Source organism: Alnus glutinosa, chromosome 10, assembly GCF_958979055.1.
Source record: "Alnus glutinosa chromosome 10, dhAlnGlut1.1, whole genome shotgun sequence".
Classification (NCBI taxonomy): Eukaryota; Viridiplantae; Streptophyta; class Magnoliopsida; order Fagales; family Betulaceae; genus Alnus; species Alnus glutinosa.
Window position 1 is genome coordinate 14,458,691 of NC_084895.1, and position 22,098 is coordinate 14,480,788.

Genomic DNA, 22,098 nt, shown 5'->3' on the forward strand with positions numbered 1-22,098 from the left:
TCAAATTCCCCTAACGTTTAAGGAAAAAGCACTATGAGCTAGACAACTTGAGTCGATAGCTAGAAACACATGAATGGTCCCCCAATATTATATATTTGCATTATTTTTTAAAGTCATTTCGTGGGAGGCGATGATATATAGGTTGGTGGCGTATGGAATTTTTGGAAAACAACTCGATGCTTTCTCCACTTCTATATAAACCACTCTCATTGATCATTATTTTCATATCAACTAGTGTTCTTTAATTTCTCGATCTACTTCCTTACACTAAGACAGTTTCCTTCTGTCTATCTTCTTATCTGTAGTTCAATCACTCCTTGTCTCTCACTCACACACTCTCAGCTTCACACTCTCAGCTACAATCTCTAACGTACCCCACTACCCATGGCATCTCTCGTCTCGCTCCTTACCATACTGACCATCATCAACCCCTTATTCACTTTAACTTTAGCACAACTTCCGACCACCACGCCCTCCGCACCATTAGTTATATCTCCAACTCTCCCTCCATTGCCATCTTCTTCGCCACCTCCCCCTCCAATGCCAACATTAACGCCACCAACACCTCCTAATCTCTTCATGTCTGCAGAGATTTTTTCCCAATCTTTTGAATTTGGATTATACTTTATTAGTATAGGGCTGGGTACCCCCCCGCTCAGCCAGAATCTGATTATAGACACGGGGAGCGACATTACATGGTTTGAGTGTAAACCATGTAATTGTGACCAAACGTCAGGGAGCCTCATATTCGATCCCCTAAATTCCTCTTCCTTTTTTGTGGTACCCTGTGACGCTGCCGCCTGTAATCACTTCGATTGCAACAACAATCAATGTCAATACGAGGTGAAATATTTGGACGGCTCCTTTACGAAGGGCTCTCTTGCACTCTAGACGCTCAAGTTTGGAAGCACCACTATTCTGAATGTGTTCACGGGGTGCGGGCACTTGAACAATTTCATGGTGCCTGATATCAATGGCTTGATGGGCCTTGGAGGTGGGCCATTTTCATTGCCGACTCAACTTCGGCTCCAAGGATTGGCTGACATGTTCAGTTATTGCTTGCCGCCCATTTCGATTTTTGGGTCAACAGGTTGGTTGAATTTCAGCCTTCCAGGTGCGGTGCTGCCAACAAAAACCGCATGGATCCCCTTGCTTCGCAACTCAAAAATGCAGACCTCTTATTCCATCGAGCTCTCGGGCCTTGGGATTGGAGACATGCTACTGCCCAATCCCCTAAACAGCTTCACAACGTCAAAAAAGGGCTTTGGAGGAGTGATTATTGATTCGGGCACGACGTATACCCACTTACCGATGCCTGTTTACGAGGTTTTTCGTAATGCTTACATTGCAAAAACCTTAAATCTTCCACGGCTCTCCTTTGTGAACCCCCTTTTTGACACGTGCTACAACCTATCTGGCTTAGAGTCGGTTCAGGTTCCGAATGTGTCATTTTTCTTTTCAGCCGGTCCAATCCTGACGTTGAAAAGAACAAACATTCTAGTTGAGCAAGACCATAGTATTTTTGGTGAGAGCATTTTCTGTTTGGCATTTATTCCAATCAATGATACTATATTCATTATTGGGAACACTCAACTAGCGGGAATCCAAACAACCTTCGATCCAACTGCAGGATATATGGGATTTGGTCCGAGTACTTGTGGTACTCTAGAAAATTCCCCACATTGTCATGGGCATTGGCCTGCTAGGAGCATAGCCTTAGAGAATTCTCCAAATCCATTATTGTTGGTATGTTTATTTACATGTTTTTTATTTGTTAATAAATACATGTGATTGATCAAACTTGTAATTAAATAAAAATTCCAAAACCGTTGCGCCCATAATGCATGTTTCCCATCTTAATCGAGATATAGATGCAGTACTCATTTAAGAGACTAATATTTGTAGCCAACTATAAATTGCCTTTTATTTTCATCAGGAGGGACATGAGAATGGCATCCTTAATTAATTGTGTGAAGACCAATAAAATAAATAAGGGGTTTAGTAATTAATAAATGGTGTAATAATATTATGGAGATAATAATATTGACAAAAAAAAACGAACTAGAATAAAAACGGACTTAGTTTATAATTTTAAAGAATTATACATAATACCTAGAGATATTTTTATGGAAGATATTTTGTAAAATAAATCCCCCTCTCTCTTTAAATCCCACGCACCTCTCTTCTTTATTTCTTATTTTTCTTCTTTCTTTCTCTCTGATCTTCGTTCCTTCTTCTTTCCTCTTCTACCCGAGAGGCACAGGGGGAGACGAGAGAGATCAGAGAGATTGAGGGTGAGAGAGAAAGAGAGAGAGAGAGAGAGAGAGAGAGAGAGAGAGAGAGATTCACGGATGAGGGAGTGAGAGAGAGAGAGACGAGATGAGACAGAGAGAGAGGGAGAGTCAGAGATCGGGAGAGAGTGAACCGGCGAGCCCGGAACCCAGGGAACGCCGGCGACTCAATTTTCGGCCGATGCTACCGGTGGATCTACTCCGGTGGTGCCTAGGACGCGAGACCCGACGAACCCAGGAGCTTGGACCCGCGACCCGTGAGCCAAACCCGATGAATTCGGGAGAACCTATGTGACCCGACCCTTCCGGAGGTCCGATCCTCCATGTCCGGCAGTCCCAGTAGCTGTTTCTGGTGAGCCCGTGACCCGTGTGTACAACCCAGCCGAACCCCGAAGCCCCGTGACCTAGAACCCGAACCTGTGACCCGCTGAACCCGGAAGAAGACCCGGTTTTATGGGTGTTTTCCGGCGGTTTTCTGGCGACTGCCAGTGGCATTTTCCGGTGGATTTATTGAGGAAAATCCCCAAGGTATAAATCCTATAATTTTGTGGATTAATTTATAGATTTTTGAAATTAGGGTTTCATGATTTTGTTTGGGGTCTCTCTACTGTTTGGCCGGTTGATTTTGTGTACTGATTTGGGTTTGGTTTTGATTATGTGTGTGATGTGTTCCCTGTTGGTGGAGGATTTGGACGGTTGAAGTAGTCGGTTAAGTGTTGGCAGTGAGGGTGTGTGTGGGCTGTTTACTGATTTGGGGATTTTTGTAGTCTTGGATTTTGATACCCCTGTTTTGATAATCTAGTTTCTTGTAGGTTGTTGATGAATTTTGGGTAGAACCGTGTATTTGGAGGTTTAAGGAATTCCCTATATTTGGTGGAAGTTGACAGTGGGTCTTTGGTGATGTTTGAATTGTATTGCGATGTTTTGATTAGGAATGGTAGAGTTTTGAGCAGTGTTTTATGTTGATGTTGGTTTGTGATGATTTTGGAAGCTAGAATTATTTTGGATTGGTATGTGTTAAGTGTAATGACCTTGGGTTGGGTATTGAGACCAAATTTATGATGTTAGCCATGAGGTGTTGTTGGCCTTGATTGGGTATTTGAGTATTTGTCTCTGTGATGTTCACTGTACGGGTATACCAGTTGTGTGTGTAATGTGATAGTGTAGCCATATTTTTGGACCAGGTGTTCATGTTGGTCGAAAGCTTGGGAAGGATTTTATGGTTTAATGTTAAGGTTCATTTTTGTGGGTTCGGTTATGTAGATCCTTAGATAAGAAATGTTGTAATTAGGTATTGACCGAAGGGTTAAAGGGCTATGTTTTTGGGAAATTAAAATAAGAAATGTAAAGCATATTTACTAGGTTGAGTGTCTTTAAAATTAAATGCATGTTTATCATATTGAGTCTCTTAAACTCATAATGATAAATATGAATGATTTTCTAAAAGAAAACGATAATTGTACTTATGTGAATATAATTAGGATTTATGAATGATGATGTTAATATCCTATGTATGTGCATATATTTGTTGCAGATGATGAGTTAAGATTTGAGAGACTGTACAAAAGGGGACTGTGAGTATTTCTTATTCACTGAGGATGATACGTGTGGTTTAGTCTTTAATGACTGGTGATCTCTGCTTTATTTGATTGTATGCTTTGGTTGGAATTATGTATATGTTGTTGTTGGCATGATTATATGATGGTGTGATGTGAATCTGTTAATAAAAAGACTGAGGTTTATGTACCAAGGCATCAATCTAATGATAAGACCGATGGATGAACCAAAGGATGAAGGGTAAACAGAGAAAAACAGATATGGAAGTAAAGCCCAGTATTAGCGAAGAAGATAGCGCTAATGATGTGTTGACAAGAGATATGGTTTTGAGTATGTGAATAGTTAATGAAAAGGGATAAGCATAATTGTAGGTGAAAATGATCATGTGTATGTGAATATATTTGTCATCATTTGAATGCATCGTATATGGTTATATAAATCAGTGTGTCACTGTGGTTGAGGATCGTTGACTCACTCGACTACAGCATGAGATTGTGGTGTTAACCACAATCACATGCGAGTTTTGCAGAAACGAAGATAGGAGCTGCTAGGTTGATTAAGGACAAGACCTTTAGTTTGTAAATTTTATATACAATGATTTCGTAATGTTCGTACCGCATGTGGTACGCTTATTGTTATTTAAATGTATGTTATTATATCAGATCAAATAGTTATTATTTTATATATTGAGTTTATTCATTAAGCTCTGATGTATTATTGTAAAAGAAAGATGTACTCCGCTGTTAATTTTTACTTCGATGACATCGTTGTTGATGTCGTAACAATACGTGAAAAAAATCAAAATTTTCACTTACGCTTTTTATTAAAAAGCGGGTCGTTACAAATTGTCACTGATATAATTGGTATAGCAGACCACTTGCTTTACATGGCATATGCTCATTCGGATTTCTGAATAAATTTACCTCCCAAAAGTAAAAAATGCTTGGCTTATATATCACTAGAGTGATCATGCACTACAAAAATTCTCAATTTTAGTAACCTAAGTTTACTAACATATAAAAGCCATTTGCACGTTAGTAAACTATAGTAACGTGAAATCAGTGGCGTGATTTTCACGTTCCTAATCCCTCAGTAATATTATTTTAGTAACGTGTAAATTGTTACCACATTACTATTTAGTAACGCGCAAAAGCGTTTTGCACGTCACTTAAATTAGTAACGTGTTAAACTTATCACATCACTAATTTTAGTAACGTGTAACACTTTTACACGTTACTAAATTAAAAAAAAAAAAAAAGCGAATTACTAACGTGTATAATATATATATATATATATGTGTGTGTGTGTGTGTGTGTGTGTGTTATTTTTAGTAACGTGTGAACACACGTTACTAAAATTATGTAAAAAAAAAAAAATACGCCAGAGCCATTGATGTGGGCATGCCATGAGGGTTTCGACGCTGCCTAAGAACTTGCCGCCGACGAAGACAGCCGGGACGAGCTTCTGGCCTTTGGTGCAGAGCTCGTAGAGGACGGCCTGTATGTCCGGGCCGGCGGAGTGCTCGTCGAGCTCAATGATGACAGAGCCGAAGAGGAGTCGCTTGGCCACAGTGCACATGCAACACCTGCTCATGCTGAACACCACAACCGCGTTGCAAGCGCGCCAGCCTCTCCTTGCTCCTTTCGGTGAAACTGTGCCGAAACAACAATTAGAGAAGAAAAAATTAAGAGAAATTGAAATATTAGAGAGACAGAAAGAGAGTTCACCTTTAAAATAAGAAACTGCCATTTTTGCAAATCGTAAAGAACCCAAACAGCAATTAGAGAGGAAAAAAATTAAGAGAAATTGAAATATTGAAGAGACAGAGAGAGTTCACCTTTATAATAGGAAACTGCCATTTTCTGCAAATTGTAAAGAGCCCAAACAGCAATTAGGAGCTTCAAACAAACTTACCCAAAAATACACAGCCGATGAAATTAGAAGAACCCAGATCTATTTGAAATTTATTCAGAAAAAACAAAGAATTCATTTCATTTTTCTCGGAAAAGTGATGGTGCCCTCGCCATAAAGTATCACTCTTTGTGATTCTCATCAATGGGATTCTAAGTTTTCAAGCTAAAAAAAAAAAAGAAAAAAAAAGAAAATGGAAGCTTTATATATAAACAATGAATTTAATAGAGGAAATCTTCAAAATAAACTTACAGACTCTTGGGCTTTGAGGCTTGAGGCAGAATTGCAGAAACGGAACCACAACCGTTAAAATGAAATCCACAAATTTTGGAGAAGAAATGGTAGGCCATTGAATTGAGAGTGAAAGAAAAGCTTTCGGAACTTTTTCTTCGCTATATGGGTCTCTTTTTGTTGTATTTTTCACGGAAAAGTGGTGAGAAAACAAACCCAAGCTGGGCTAAGCGTGTTCTTCACTGGAGAGTGGAGAGGGACAAAAATGAGAAAAAGTAAGAAGTAAAGTGTAAAGAAAAAGAGGGAGAAATGAAATAAAAAGTCTTCCTCTTCCGGTTCTTAAGAGTTGAAAATTTTGAAAGTCAAAAAATTTGGCAAAAATTTTGGGGAGTGGCTGCGCGGGACACGAAATTTTCGTGTCCCGCGAAATTTTGGGGAGTGGCTTTTTTTTTTTTTCTTTGAAAGATGGGACTTTTTTTTTAATTAGTTTTTTTTGAAAAATAAAAAATATTAGTTTTTTAAAAAATAAAAAATAATATATATTAGTTTTTTTTCTTAATTTAAATTTTTTATTTTCGTTCGTTTTTTTTTTAAAAAAAATAATTGTTCTTTTTTTGTTCGTTTTTAAAAATAAAAAATTAAAAAAAAAAATATTTTTTTTTATTTAAAATTTTTTTTTTGTTTTTCTTTAATTTTTTTGATTTGTTTTTAAAAAATAATTTTTTTAGTTTTTTTTTTCAGTTTTTTTTTTTCCAAAGAAAAAAAAAAAAAACCCTTAATTTGGAGGTGTTTTAACAAAAACGGTTCCAATTGGAGGTGTTTTAACAAAAACGGCTCCAATTGGAGGCGTTTTTGTAAGGGGAGGAAAAAGAAAAAAAAATGGAAATAATTAGTGATGTTTTATATTTGACACGTCACTAATTAGTGACAGATATTCTATCAATCCTGTGATCCAGTCATGATCAATCGGACTAATACTTATTAGGATCAATCGCACGTTCCATCAAACCTTCATTGTGTCAAGTACGGACAATCGAAGTCTATCACGATCGATCGGACGGTCTATCGATCATATTATTCTATTATGATCGATCAAACTACTAAGGATCAATCAGACGTTCACTGTATCAAGTCTGGTCGATTGAACTCTATCACGAATATAGTATGTTAAACTAACATAGTAATTAGTTATTAATATGTAATTAGTATAAATGTTTTAAACGTTTTACGTTTGACACATCACAATCACTAGAATCGATTAGACATTCGATCATGATAGATCAATAGGATCGATAGATCAGCCAATCGATTGTGATAGATCAATAGGATCCATAGATCATCCAATCCATCGTGATCGATCAATAAGATCGATAAATCATCCGATCGATCGTGATAGATTAATAGAATCGATAGATCATCCCATCGATTATGATAGATCAATGTGATCGATCGTGGAACGATCAATGTGATCGATTGTGGTACGATTCTTTTGATCCAACGATCAGGTAATCGATCGTGATATGATCTAGGTGATCAATCGTGGTACGATTTATGTGATTGATCATGGTACGATCAATGTGATTGATTGATCATGGTACGATTTTATGTGATCGATCGTGGTACAATCCATGTGATCGATCGTGGAACGAATAGGTAATCGATTGTGGTACGATCCATGTGATCGATCGTGGTACGATCAGGTGATCGATCGTGGTACGATCCTTGTGATCCATCATGGAACGACCATGTAATCGATCGTGGTACGATCTATGTTATCGATCGTGGTACTATCTATAGGATCGATAGATCATCCAATCGATCGTGATCGATCAATAGGATCGATAGATCATTCGATTGATCGTGATAGTATTGATCATATTCGATCGATTGTGATAGTATTGATCACCGTGATAGATCAATAGGATTGATAGATAATCTGATCGATCAATAGGATTGTTAGATAATCCGATCAATCGTTATAGTGTCAATCCTATCCGATCGATTGTGATCGATCAATAGGATCGATAAATCATCTGATAGATCGTGATTGATCCATAGGATCGATAGATCATCCAATCGATCGTGATAGTATCGATCATATCCGATCAATCGTGATAGATCATCCGATCGGTCGTGATCGATCAATATGATCGATAGATCATCCGATCGATAGATCATCTGATCGGATCGATAGATCATCCAATCGATCGTGATCGATCAATAGGATTGATAGATCATCCGATCGATCGTGATGGATCAACATAATCGATAGACCATCCGATCGATCATAGTGCATTAATTAGTCTGATCAATCGTGATAGAGTTCGATCAATCGTACTTGACATAGTGAAAGTTTGATCTAACGTGCGATTGATCCTAATAAGTACTAGTCCAATCGATTATGACAGAAACAAATGATCGATCAAACTTGACACAAGTGAAGGTTTGATCAAATATCTAATTCATCATAGTGCATCGGTCCGATCTATTGTGACAGGAACATCCGATCAATCAAACTTGACACAATTATAGGGTTGATCTAACGTGTGATCGATCATGACATGATCATAGGATCAATAGAATTATCCAATTGATCCTAGTGTATTACTCCGGTCGAAAAAACAAATTTTTCGAAAAAAGAAACTAAAAATTTATTTTTTAAAAACAAATTAAAGAAAAACGAAAAAAATTGTAAATTAAACAAAGAAAAAGTTTTGGTTTTTTTAGTTGAAAATTATGAAAACAATTTTTTTTTAATAAAAAAAAAATAAACGAAAAAGAAAAAAGAAAAACCAGTTTTCTATTAAAAACATAATATAATTTTTAAGAATTAGTAACATGCAAAATAGTATCGTGACTAAATATTTGAAATTGTATTATTTTTTTAAAAAAATATATTAACATAATATTTAGTAACATGCAGAATTTTGCACGTTACTAATTTAGTAACATTCAAAATTGTCCACGTTACTAATGTAGTAACATGCAAAATTTTGCACATTACTAATTCTTAAAAATTATATTATGTTTTAAAAAATATATTGACATAGTTTTTAGTAACATGCAGAATTTTACACGTTACTAAATTAGTAACGTTCAAAATGTTCCATGTTACTACATTAGTAGCGTGCAAAACTTTGCACGTTACTAATTCTTAAAAATTATATTGACATAATAGTTAGTAACGTACAAAATTTTGCACGTTACTATTTAGTAATGTGTAAAATTTTACACGTTACTAAATTAGTAACGTGCAAAATTTGCATGTTACTAAATACTTTAGTAACGTGCAAATATTTAGCACGTTACTAAATTTAGTAACGTGTAAAATTTTACACGTTACTAAATGCTCAGTTTTTTGTAGTGATGTGATTAATGCAATCAAATCGATCTTTCTTTGAAATTGACACAACACTACAAAAAAAAAGAAAAAAAAAAGGCTTTTTAAGCCGTTTTTATTAGAGCCGTTTTAGGAAAGCGACTTTAATTTGAGCCGTTTTTAACTAAAGCGGCTTTAGTTAGAGCTGTTATAGATAAAACGACTCTAATTTGAGCCGTTTTTATTAGAGCCGCTTTTTTAAAACGGCTCTAAATAAATTTGAGTATTTTGATAGTCAAAACGGCTCCAATTAGAGCCGTTTTAAATAAAATGGCTTCAATTAGTTTGAGTTAGTGTAACAAAAACAGCTCTAATTAGAGCCGTTTTAGAAAAGCGGCTCTAATTAGAGCTGTTTTTTTTATCAAAAGGGCTCTAATTAGAGCCGCTTTTCTGAAAGGGCTCAAATTAGAGCCGATTTTCTGAAAGGGCTCAAATTAGAGCCGTTTTTCTAAAAAGGGTTCAAATTAAAGCTGTTTTTTTTATCAAAAGGGCTTTAATTGCAACAATTTAATAATAATAAAAAAAAAAGTCTCACATAAATCGTACTACGATTGATCATATTGATCGTATCACGATTGATCACAAAAATTGTACCACGATCGATCACATAGATCATTCCACGATCGATCACATGATCGTACCACGATCGATCATATAGATCATACCACTATTGATCACACATGATCGTACCACGATTGATCACACAAGATCGTACCACAATTGATCACATTGATCGTACTACGATCAATCACACTTAGATCCTATCACGATCGATCACATTTAGAGCCGTTTTCTAAATAGGGCTCAAATTAGAGTCGTTTTTGTAAAAAAGGCTAAAATTAGAGCCGTTTTTCTAAAAAGGGCTCAAATTAGAGCCTTTTTTTTTTTTTTTTTTAATCAAAATGGCTCAAATTAGAGACGCTTTTCTAAAATGGCTCAAATTAGAACCGCTTTTCTAAAAGGGCTCAAATTAGAGCCATTTTTAGTTAAAACGGCTCCAATTAGAGCCGTTTTGATAAAAAATGGCTCTAATTGCAACAATTTTTTTTTTTTTTTTTTTTAAAAAAAGTCTCACATAAATCGTACCATGATTGAAAACAAAAATTGTACCACGATCGATCACATTGATCGTACCACGATCAATCATATAGATGGTACCACTATTGATCACACATGATCATACCACGATTGATCACACATAATCGTACCACAATTGATCACATTGATCGTACCACGATCAATCACACTTAGATCCTACCACGATCGATCACACTTAGATCCTACCACGATCGATCACATAGATCGTACCACGATTGATCACATAGATTGTACCACGATCGATCACATGATGGTACCACAATCGATCACATTGATCGTACCACGATCAATCACATAGATCGTTCCACGATCAATTACATGATCGTACCACGATCAATCACATAGATCGTACCACTATTGATCACACATGATCGTACCACGATCGATCACATTGATCGTACCACGATCGATCACACTTAGATCCTACCACGATCGATCACATTGATTGTACCATGATAGATAACTCTTAGATCCTTCCACGATCGATCACATAGATCGTACCATAATCGTGGTACGATCTATGTGATTGATCATGATACGGTCAATGTGATGGATCGTGGTACGATCTATGTGATCGATCGTGATACGATCATGTGTGATCGATCGTGGTACAATCTAAGTGATGGATCATGGTATGATCATATGATGGATCGTGGTACGATCTATGTGATCGATCGTGATACTATCAATTATGTCAATGTTCTCCCTCAAACTAACAAAAAACGTCAATGTTTCCCTTGATGACAAAAATACCCTTTATAAAATTATTAATTTTTTTTAATATATATATATATATATATATATATATATAAGATAACAAAAAATTATGGGATAAATAAATAAATAAATAGAAACTAGTTTTAATTTTTTTTTCGTTTGTTTATTTATTTTTTATAATTTTCAGTTTATTTTTAAACAAAAATTTGTTTTTAATTTTTTTTCCTTTTTTCTTTAATTATTTTTAATTTGTATATATTTTTTATAAATTTTTTATTTTTTTTTAAAATTATTTTTGTTGGAGCCCTTTAGGCAAAAACAATTCAAACTTGGAGTCGTTTTCTCCCAAAACGACTCCAAGACGTTTTGGAGGGGGTGCGCGGGACACGAAAATTTCGTGTCCCGCGCGCCCCCTCATCATTTTGTTCAAACAGTTTCAAACTTTTTTTGTTTCTTTTTCTCTCTTATAAAATGAGCCCACTGGCACTGCCCCACACGGCCACACTGCTCTTTTCTCTCTTCTTTCTTTTTCTTCTTTCTCCTCTTCTCGCCTGAACCCAGAGATATGAAAAGAGAGAGTTTGTGAGAGGGTGAGACTAAGAGATGGAGATCGAGAGAGAAGAGAGTCTGAGAGAGGGTGAGACGGAGAAGGAGAGATCGAGAGTGAGGGAGTTCGAGAGAGAGAGCTGGGAGCTAGGAGAAACGCCGCCGATAGGAGCAGAGAGGAGATCCGGCGAACCCGTGACCCAGATCCGGTGAACCCGTGACCCAGATCCGGCGAACCCGTGACCTAGATCGGCGAACCCGTGACCCAGATCGGCGAAGCCGTGACCCAGATCGGTGAACACGTGACCCAGATCCGGCGAACCCGCTGTAGCAGCCTACAGCCTACAACAGCCGACTCCCTCCCCTTGATTTCCTCTGGATTCTCCTCAGTCGCCTGACAGCATCGACTTGATTTGCAGAATCTCATCCCTGATTTCCTCTTCTTTATTTCCATGTTTTCTCCATATTTTACTACATGATTTATGGGATGTACTCCCCTTAATGAGCCTATATATTGTTCACTCTTGTAACTAAAGAATGTAACGAAATCAGTGAAGATGTAGTCTTATTTTTCCTCTTTATTTCTCTGAATTTGTTTGTTGCTGTTTTTTGCTCTGGCCATGGCAGAGTTTTGTTTCTGTTGTGTTTTGTTAACTTTTGTTGCTAACTGCGTGTGGTTGTAGTCATTTAGTCCAGCTCATTGGTGTTCCTGACTAGAGGGATTCTTGATCGGATGTATATAGTGTACAGAAAAGGGGTTTTGAATTTTTTTTTTTGTTTAATTTTTTTATTTAGAGTCGTTTTAGAGTCTAAAACGACTCCACATTTTTTTGTAATTTTTTTTTTTTTATTTAGAGCCGTTTTAGGGACCCTAAAACGGCTCTAAAAAGATTAATGTTTTTTTTAAAAAAATAAAAATAAAAATTTAGAGCCGTTTTAGGGTTTTTAAAAGGGTTCCAATTATTTAGAGTCGTTTTTATCCAAAACGGCTCAAACCGATTTGAACCGTTTTTACAAAAGCGGCTCAAACCAGTTTGAGCCTGTTAGAATATATTATATTATATTATTCTATGTTTATTGTCTTTCCTATTAGAGTTTATTCCCTACCTTAATTACTTTAGGGTTTCTTGATCACTACTCATAACCTCTTTATATGTAGAGGTTTCTTGTAATATGTTAGTTGTATCAAGACTCAATACAATGTAGTCCTTAATATATTTCCGCTCTCTCTCTTTCACATATATTCCCTATTTCACATATTTATTTCAACATGGTATCAGAGCCATTGTCTTATGGCTTCCAATAAACGTCTTTGAAGTTTCCTGGCCTTCCCTCCGGTGACCTCCATTTTTCAGTTGTTTGCGCTCCGCCGCTCAAAATCTCTTCCACGCCTTCATCGCAGCCTCATATGGGAAAATTTTATCCCAGTTCAATGCTTGCGAGGTATAGATCTACCTATGGAAGATCCGCCGCCATTGCCCTTTTCCGGTGACTTTCCGGCTTTGTTGTCAACTTTTGGCCTCTTTCGGGACTTTTCCGACGGCTTTGTTGTCGACTTTTGGCCTCTTTCCAGACTCTTTTCGGGCGACTTTTTGGCCTTCTCTAGCGACTTTTCCGGACAACTTCGGCTACATTTAAATCTGGATTCTAATTTCAAACTCAAGATTTCAGAATCTTTCACCTTGAGTTTGAGGGGGGATGTTAGAATATATTATATTATATTATTCTATGTTTATTGTCTTTCCTATTAGAGTTTATTCCCTACCTTAATTACTCTAGGGTTTTTTGATCATTACTCATAACCTCTTTATATGTAGAGGTTTCTTGTAATATGTTAGTTGTATCAAGACTCAATACAATGTAGTCCTTAATATATTGGATTAGCTATATTTTTTAATAATTTTTATTAACTTTAATATTTTTTCATTTATCAAAAAAAAAAAAAAATCTTACCCCTGAACTAAGATATACCGACTTCGCCACTGAACTGAGTAGAAGGTTTACCAACTTTACCCTAAGCAAACATTTTAAAGCATGACAAGGTCATTGAGAAGAGAGAGAGATTGTGCTATGGAATTTGCTAGACGATGTGGAATTGAAGTCGAATCACAATATAACGCCACCTGGTCACAACCAAAGCAGCCACGTGTTTGTGTTATCTCTATTTTCCGAAATAGGAAAAAGCAAACGCAGTCTTTGTATAAGTCTGAATGTACTTGAATGACCTGGCCTATATAGGTTGATATGTGAGAGAAATAAATATGTAGCAGAAGCCAGGAGGAAGAGGTTTCCTTCCTCCATTGCTAGCTAGCTTTCTGCATGTCGTCACTTTGAAGTCTTCTGTCTCTCTCTCTTATCTCTCTCAAAAGTAAGAAAAAAAGAAAGGGAAATTCTTTGCTGTCAGCCTCTCATTACGACGATTTGCTATGCTTCTTTTTTATTCGAAGAATTAATATTACATCAACGATATATTGGGCGGTGAAGGTGTCCATCAGAAGCAGTACAGTTACGATACGTTAAAAAATAAGAAGGTCCATCAGAAGCAGTACAGTTTCTTGCGATACGTTAAAAAATAAGGTTAAATACCTTTATGATTCTTGAATTTTGATAATTTTATTTTTTAATTTTTGAGTTTTAATTCGCATAGTATTTCAATTTTAAGAAAGGGTCAAATTAGAATCTCAGTTAAGTTTTTCGTTCAAAAACTAACAGTTTGTCAGAGGTTGACACGTGACACTATATAAAAAATATTTAATAATTAAACTTTAAAAATTAATTAAAAAACTGAAAAATAAAAAATAAAAAATAAAAAAAGGGGTGGCTCTTGGCCGGTCTGGGGTGGTCAGCCACCCTAGACCGACCCACCCCCTTGTTTTTTTTTTTTTTTTTTCTCATTTTTTTTTTTTAAATTTTATTATTTTTTAATTAATTTTTAAAGATTTTTTATTTTTGTTTTTAATTTTTAAAGAAAACTTAACTGAAGTATCAATTCTGTATGTATTTTCTTAAAATTGAAGTACCATCTATATATGATACAAATCAAAATTCAAAGACTAAAAAATAAGATTATTAAAATTCAAAAATCAAAAGTGCATTTAACCCGAAAAAATAAAGAGATCGAAAAAGGCAATCTTTATCCCTATGCAGAAATAATCTTTTAACAACACTCCAGTCCACCCTTTTACCAAAGAGTAATGATTCATTGACACATTTTGATACAACTTTTCACCACTTTTCTTATGTGGCAAGATGGTCTCCTACTACTTTTTAAGTTTTAAAAATAAAAGAGTAATGATTCATTGCCACCTTTTGATACAACTTTTCACCACCTAGCTTGCTTATGTGGCAAGATGGTCCCCCACACTACAAAAATCGCATGAAATAGCCACGTGCAGTTTGACACGTGTACAGTGTCGTACACGTATCAAACATTTAGACACGTGTAGTTTGACACGCGTATTACGCGTGTCAAATGTGCATGTTACAAACTGCACAGTTTGACACGCGTATCGGAATACACGTGTCAAATTTGACACGTGTATTCCAATACGCGTGTCAAATTTTTTTGACACGTGTATCGGAATACACGTGTCAAATTTGACACGCGTATTCCAATACGCGTGTCAAAATGTTTTGACACGTGTATCGGAATACACGTGTCAAAATGTTTTTAATTAAAAAAAAAACTAAATTCAGTTTTTTATTTAATTAAAATTTTTATTTAATTATTTAATTGTATTTTTAATTAAATTAAAAATACAATTAAAAAATTAAATAAAAATTTTAATTAAATAAAAAACTGAATTTGGGTTTTTTTTTTAAAAAAAAATAAATTTTTTATTGTTTTATAAAATTTATTTGGGTTAATTAAATTTTTTTTTGAATTTTTCAAATTTTGTAATTTTCGACCATAAATAACGCAGCATTTATTTTACCCAAAACCAACACGAAATCATACTACACAAACAAATAATTAATAACATATTTGTTAACAAGCAAATATTTACGAACAAAAAATAATTACACAAAATATCTACAAATCTGAAAGGCGTCTCTGCGAATCACGAGGTACCGTCCCAGGCGTGTTCTCGCCCACCGGCGATTGCTGCGCAATGAATGGTGTAGCGGGCGAAGGTGTAGCGACAGTGGAGTGCTGGCTCAGCTGTCGTCCAACAGGCGACAACGTACCAACCGTTGTCGAATTACCTGCAAATAATATAGACAATTAAAGTATATAATATTACTTGCAAAATTAAAGGGGTAATGAAAACAAATTGAAATTAATTTTGTCCTATACACAATATAAACCATACCTGCAGATGCACTACCAACGGACGACGTACTACCTACGTGTGCAGGAGAAGACTGATTACCAACACATGGTGCTGGTACTGCCATGGAGGACATGAAGACCTCCATCTCTCGCAAGCGCTGCTCTATGCCGTCGAACTGTTGCACGCGCTGCTCCAACCGGTCATTCCTCGCTCGCTCAGCATGTAGCTCCGCTTGCATCTCTTCCATCTTCCGAGACTGTTCGGCCCAATCCCGAGACGTCCCCTGAGATGGTCCCCCCTGTGACCGAGGCCTATATGAAAAACATGTCCCTCGAACAGGTGTGACGTTCGGGCCAACCTGCCGAACCCTCCCTGCATACTCAGGCCTCCCAATCGCCTGTTCGTAAGCGTCGTTCGGTGCCCAACGCACCGTGTCTGCGGAGACGCTTTGCGTGGCGGCTGGATCACTGGCTAAACTCTGCGTCATCCTCTCCTGTACGTCGTCAACATGAAAAAGTCATATATTGAATAATGACATATCACACATAATTTAAAAATATTAGTAAACTAAATCAGTAGCATACGCATAAGACCCGTGTACGGTCGTTCACGAAAGTGCCGTCCTTCTTTGTGTGGGTCTTCACGAACGACGCGGCGCGAGTGGGGGGCGTGCCAGATGTACATGCCTGTCGTCATGCAGTTGACATATATAACAAACAGATAGCGATAAAAATAGTTTAAAGAAAAAGAAAAAGAAAAACAATTACCAACAAATATTAAAAACATAAACATATATATTTAATTACCTCCTCGTGATTAAATCTGGCATAACTTTTAGATCCTGCACAATAGGGTAGGTCATTCCGCTCCCGCAACCTCTTCATCCGTTCAGAGGTTGCCTACGCATTGAACATGAAAATAAACATGTAACAATTGACACACTTAAATTAAAACTAAAATTAAATGAACTGTTATTAAAAAATAGTTGACAATTTTTTGGCCTACATACGATTTTATGCTCTCTGCACCAATCTCTCAGCAGGAATTCTACATCTTCTGCATCATACTGCTCAAAAAATTTCTCCGGCATTCTCGCACGGATACTCTCGGGCGTGTCACCGTCTCCAATTCGTAGTTGGGTTTTGAACCTCGACTTCCACGAGCGGTGCTTACGTCCAATATCATTCCACGCCTCCTGTTGTGCCCTGCGCATGTCAACTGATACAGGTAGATAGAACTCCTCCTGCACATTTCAATCAAAGCATTATAGGTTTAAAAACTTCAACCTAAACATTAAGCTCAAGTTTAATTCAAATAAATAATTAAATTATATTCATAAACATACCATCAGTGCGTTCCACATTGCCTGCTTAATCTGCCTATTTACCCTCGCCCATTCGTCCCGCATGTGTATGTAGGACCCACTCCTGATCATCTTGCCCACTTCCCGCCGAAAACGATTGCAGGCTCGTCCTACAGGTTGTATAGCAGCATTGTACTGCAATACAACCTTCTTCCCCCTCGGGAGCACCCAGTTTCTCGCTGGGTCGTCAATCACCTCATAATAAATGGTCCCGTCTGGGTTGTACCCTAATGAAAAAATATATTCAACATTAATTTAATTGGTTAACACTAAATAACACACACACACATATATAAACAAAATGTAATCAAATAGTTATTTTTTTCCAAACCAAAAAAAATATTTTGGTAAAATAATATGAGTTTTAAGGCTGTCTACATATGTACTTACCCATCAACCGAATCTGCCCAGTCCCTATGTGCTGCGTCGCTGGGTCGCCTGCAACCTCCTCGCCAACCTCTCCGGCTGGTGGAGGGTGCTGATCATCATCTGAATCCATACCCTGGGGGCTACCGGGGGCCAACTGATCGGTACCCAACATCGCAACGTCCTCCTCATGGGTAGTCTGGCTCCCCCCCACATCTGGCATCTGACTCTCACCGGAAAGCGGCATCTGACTCTCACCGGAAAGCGGCATCTGGCTCTCACCAGGTAATGGCATCTGCCTCTCTACATGCCCCGGGCCCTGACTCGCCCCCGATGCTGGCATCTGTCTCGGCCCCAAAATCTGGCCCTGCATCGCCGCCTGTGCCGGTATCTGTCCCAACCCCACAGCCGGCATCTGCATCTCCCCGGTCTGTGACAGTGGAAATCTACAATCCTGCGTCTCACTATCAGGGTTACACGTCATAGGTCGACTATACGTATACGGAAAGTACGGCGCATAACCCTGTGACCCCACCCCCTCTTGCACCCACCATCGATAGGCGTTACCCGGTTGGGTGAACCCTATCTGAGATAATGTCGGCAGCTCCGACAATGGAGAGCTGCAAGGTCCAGCTGTGCTGGTCTGCCCGTGATCTGACGTGGGCACGGCCACCATACCCGGCAACAATGGTCTATAAGCCCCGTCTGGGTGGTGTGGCCACGCCGCAGTATATACTGGCGTCGAATCAGTGGGCGTGGTCATGGGGGCACGGGTGGCCGAGGTGCCCGATATGCATAAGGATGGCGTCCCTGGTCCATCAATACCTGCGAACAAATGTAGACAAATTAATTAGAATATTTTTTGTAATATATTTTTAATGAATATGCAAATTATACAACGAAATTTATGCAAATAATAGAAATTCGTATTCAGTTCAAGCGAATTGTACAAACAATATATATATCAGTCAAGTGTGTTGAGTTCAAGCTAATTACACTCACAAGAAATACATCAATCATTGTATCACGGGAGCTTCAATCGGATCAATGTCGGGCCTGTCGTACTCGAATTCATCATTCGTATCGGGTAGGTCATCAGTGGCTAGTACGAGCGGTACGCATTCATGGTAGGTTGTACCATCCTCATTACTCCCATCCCCCTGGCCAACGTCGTACACGTTGCGCGGTTTGGTCCTAACCGCACAAACCCAATTTGGGTTCCTTCCATCTTCGACGTAGAATACTTGATCCACCTGAGATGTAAGCACGTACGGCTCGTCCTGAATCAGTTCTCCCCTGTGGACGAGGTGATTGAAGTTGACAAACACTAGGCCATACTCGTCTATTGTGAATCCTCTTTCCATCGTGGGGTCTGCCCAATTGCACTTAAATAGGACGTACGTAGTCCTATCATAGTACTCGACCTCAACTATATCGGTTAACTGCCCGTAGTACGTTTCGCCTTCAACGGTAGGAACACATACGCCGCTGTTCTGAGTCCTCCTTCCCACATCATGGGCAAGCGTGCGAAACAATTTTCCATTTACCACGTACCTGTTGTACTTGACCGCTGTCTCCTTCAGCCCTCTACAACGCATAACCAAGTTGTGGCCCAATTCCTCCCTACGTTGATCGTCAAGGCCATCGACCTATGTTATAATTACAAATATTAAACACGTGTATTGGGTAATTATATTGAACCCGCATAACTTTATCCAACTTAAAAATTACAACTATTTCCTTACATATGCAGGGTACCATTCGCAGAACTGCTCATGATGTTCTGCTTCAATAAGAGCCTCCGTAATGCGACCTCTAGTGCATGATCGCCTAAGCGCGTCTTTGTGCATCCTACATTCAGCGTATACAATTATGTAGTAAAATCAATTAATTGCGTTATTCGAATTCTGTTAAATATAAAAACACTACTTACGTCCGCAAATTGTGAAACTCTTCAGAGTTGAACACAATATAACGATGAATCTGGTGCATTATCAACCGGTTCAGGGTAACACGCGTGCCCGCCCCCTTGGATCCATCAGGATTCCTCTGAGGTCTGTTGTGGAATGTTGGTGCGTTATTCAGATACCTTGAACAGAACGTTACCAGCTCGGTCGCTATGTACCCCTCCGCAATGCACCCCTCAGGAGCCGCTTTATTGCGCACAGTAGACTTGAAATGCCCCAGACTCCTGGTGTACACACATACACGACAATTTAATTGTCGTCAATTATGGTTACATTTAAATCAAATTATATATTTACATATTACGCCGAATTTTACCTCTCTGCCGGGTACATCCATCTATACTGCACGGGTCCGCCGAGTCTACACTCGCGCACAAGATGCACGACCAAGTGGACCATGCTCGTAAAAAACCCTGGAGGGAATATCTGTTCTAGTTTGCACAAAGTGATACAGACGTCACCCTGCAGTCGGTCCATATCTTCTTGTGATAGCTTTGTTGAGCATATGCCTCTAAAAAATGCCGAAATCTCCACAAGAGGTCTAACAACTTTATCAGGCAATGACTTACGCAGTGCAATTGGAAGAAGCTGTTGTATCAGTATGTGGCTATCGTGGCTCTTCAACCCGGAAATTGTACGGTCCTTCAGCCGAACACATCGTGAAATGTTCGAGGCGTATCCGTCCGGGACCCTCACATTTCGAAGAACCTTCAGAAAACTTTCTTTGTCCTCTCTAGTCATGGTGTGACAGGCAGGGGGAATATACGTTTTACCATTGGCGGCCGTGAACGGATGCAACTTAGGTCTCAACCCCATTTCCTGCAAGTCCAGCCGAGCTGCCAAGTTGTCCTTCGTTTTCCCTTTTATATCCAAAATAGTGCCAAGTATATTGTCCATGACATTTTTCTCTATGTGCATAACATCAAGATTGTGCCGAAGCAAATTGTCTTCCCAATACGGCAATCTGAAAAATATACTTTTCTTCTTCCATATAACATCGGAACTCCCTGCACCCTTCTTCCGCTTCTTCCGTTTCTTCTTCTTACCCGCGGTCTCATCCCCAAACGCAACTCCGTCCAACTGTTGGAGAACCTCGTATCCGCATGGCACAATCGGGGCGCTGTCAAATTCTTCAGTACCGTCAAATGTCCTCCTGTTAAGCCGCCACAGATGTTCAGGCGGCAGATATCTCCTGTGCCCCATATAGCAAAATTTGCATCCGTTCTTTAAGCGTATAGAACGCGTCGATTGCATACAGCAAGGACATGCCTTCGCACCCCTGTTAGGCCAACCAGATAAATCTGCATACGCTGGAAAGTCGTTTATCGTCCACATCAACTGAGATCGCATAATAAAATTTTCCTTCTTTGAAGCATCGAATGTTCGTACCCCTACATTCCACAGTTCCAGCAACTCATCAATCAATGGCTGAAGGTAAACATCAATATCCATACCTGGTGAGCTCGGTCCAGGGATAACCATGGAAAGGATGAAGGACGACTGTTTCATGCACATCCAAGGTGGCAAATTGTACGGCACAAGCATTACGGGCCATGTGCTGTGGGATGTGCTCATGTTCCCAAATGGATTAAATCCATCTGCTGTCAAACCAAGCCGGACGTTCCTACTCTCTGCCATAAAATCTGGGTGTAAAATGTCAAACGATCTCCATGCCTCACCGTCGGCCGGGTGCCTCAATACGCCATCCCTAGTGCGGCCTTCTGCATGCCATCTCATATGGGGCGCAGTATGCTCAGACATGAATAACCTCTGCAACCGTGGGATGAGTGGAAACCACCTCAAGATCTTCACCGGGCGTTTTTTTCTCGCTGATATGATCTCACCATCATCATCTACATGTGTATCAGCCCTCCACTTAGACTCTCCACATACGGTACATGAATCTAATTCTTTATTGTCTTTCCAGAATAACATACAGTCATTACGGCACGCCGGAATCTTCTCATACCCCAGACCCATGCCACTTAGGAACTTTTTCGCCTCATACGTGTTATCTGGCAATGCCTCATCGCAAGGAGGCAACAACTGATTGATGAATTCGAGAATGTCTGAAAATATCTTGTTACTAATACCTCCAACGCACTTCAAGTTGTACATGTGTACAGTAGCACTCAATTTACTATGCTTCGTACCAGGGTGAAGGGGCTTCTCGGCAGTCTTTAACAGCTCTTGGTACTTCAATGCGTCCCCGCACGAGGTATCTTCATCAACTTGTTGCGGAAGAGATCTGACCCCTTCAGGAACATCGTGCACGCCGAAGGCGTCACGCAACATGGCGTGCATGTTATCATCCTGTTCCACGGCGGCACCCTCATGTTCTGTGACATGATCACCATGTTCAGTGCTACGGTCAGCGGCCTCTGTGCCACTGTGATGA

At 38.8% G+C, this 22,098-nt stretch overlaps 2 protein-coding genes across 2 annotated transcripts; one reads left to right on the forward strand and one right to left on the reverse strand.

Moving 5' to 3' along the window:
* The first annotated feature begins 957 nt into the window (after positions 1-957).
* LOC133879083 (protein ASPARTIC PROTEASE IN GUARD CELL 2-like) lies at positions 958-13,222 on the forward strand. The gene is made up of 2 exons (XM_062317630.1): positions 958-1,746; positions 13,049-13,222. The coding sequence occupies exons 1-2, from the start codon at positions 958-960 to the stop codon at positions 13,220-13,222; spliced, it is 963 nt and encodes a 320-aa protein (XP_062173614.1).
* A 2,509-nt stretch (positions 13,223-15,731) lies between these two features.
* LOC133880583 (uncharacterized) lies at positions 15,732-16,700 on the reverse strand. The gene is made up of 3 exons (XM_062319569.1): positions 16,589-16,700; positions 16,044-16,497; positions 15,732-15,936 (listed from the first exon to the last, which is right to left on the reverse strand). Exons 2-3 carry the CDS (start codon positions 16,489-16,491, stop codon positions 15,764-15,766), a joined length of 621 nt encoding a protein of 206 aa, XP_062175553.1. The 5' UTR covers positions 16,492-16,497; positions 16,589-16,700; the 3' UTR covers positions 15,732-15,763.
* Positions 16,701-22,098: the final 5,398 nt, after the last annotated feature.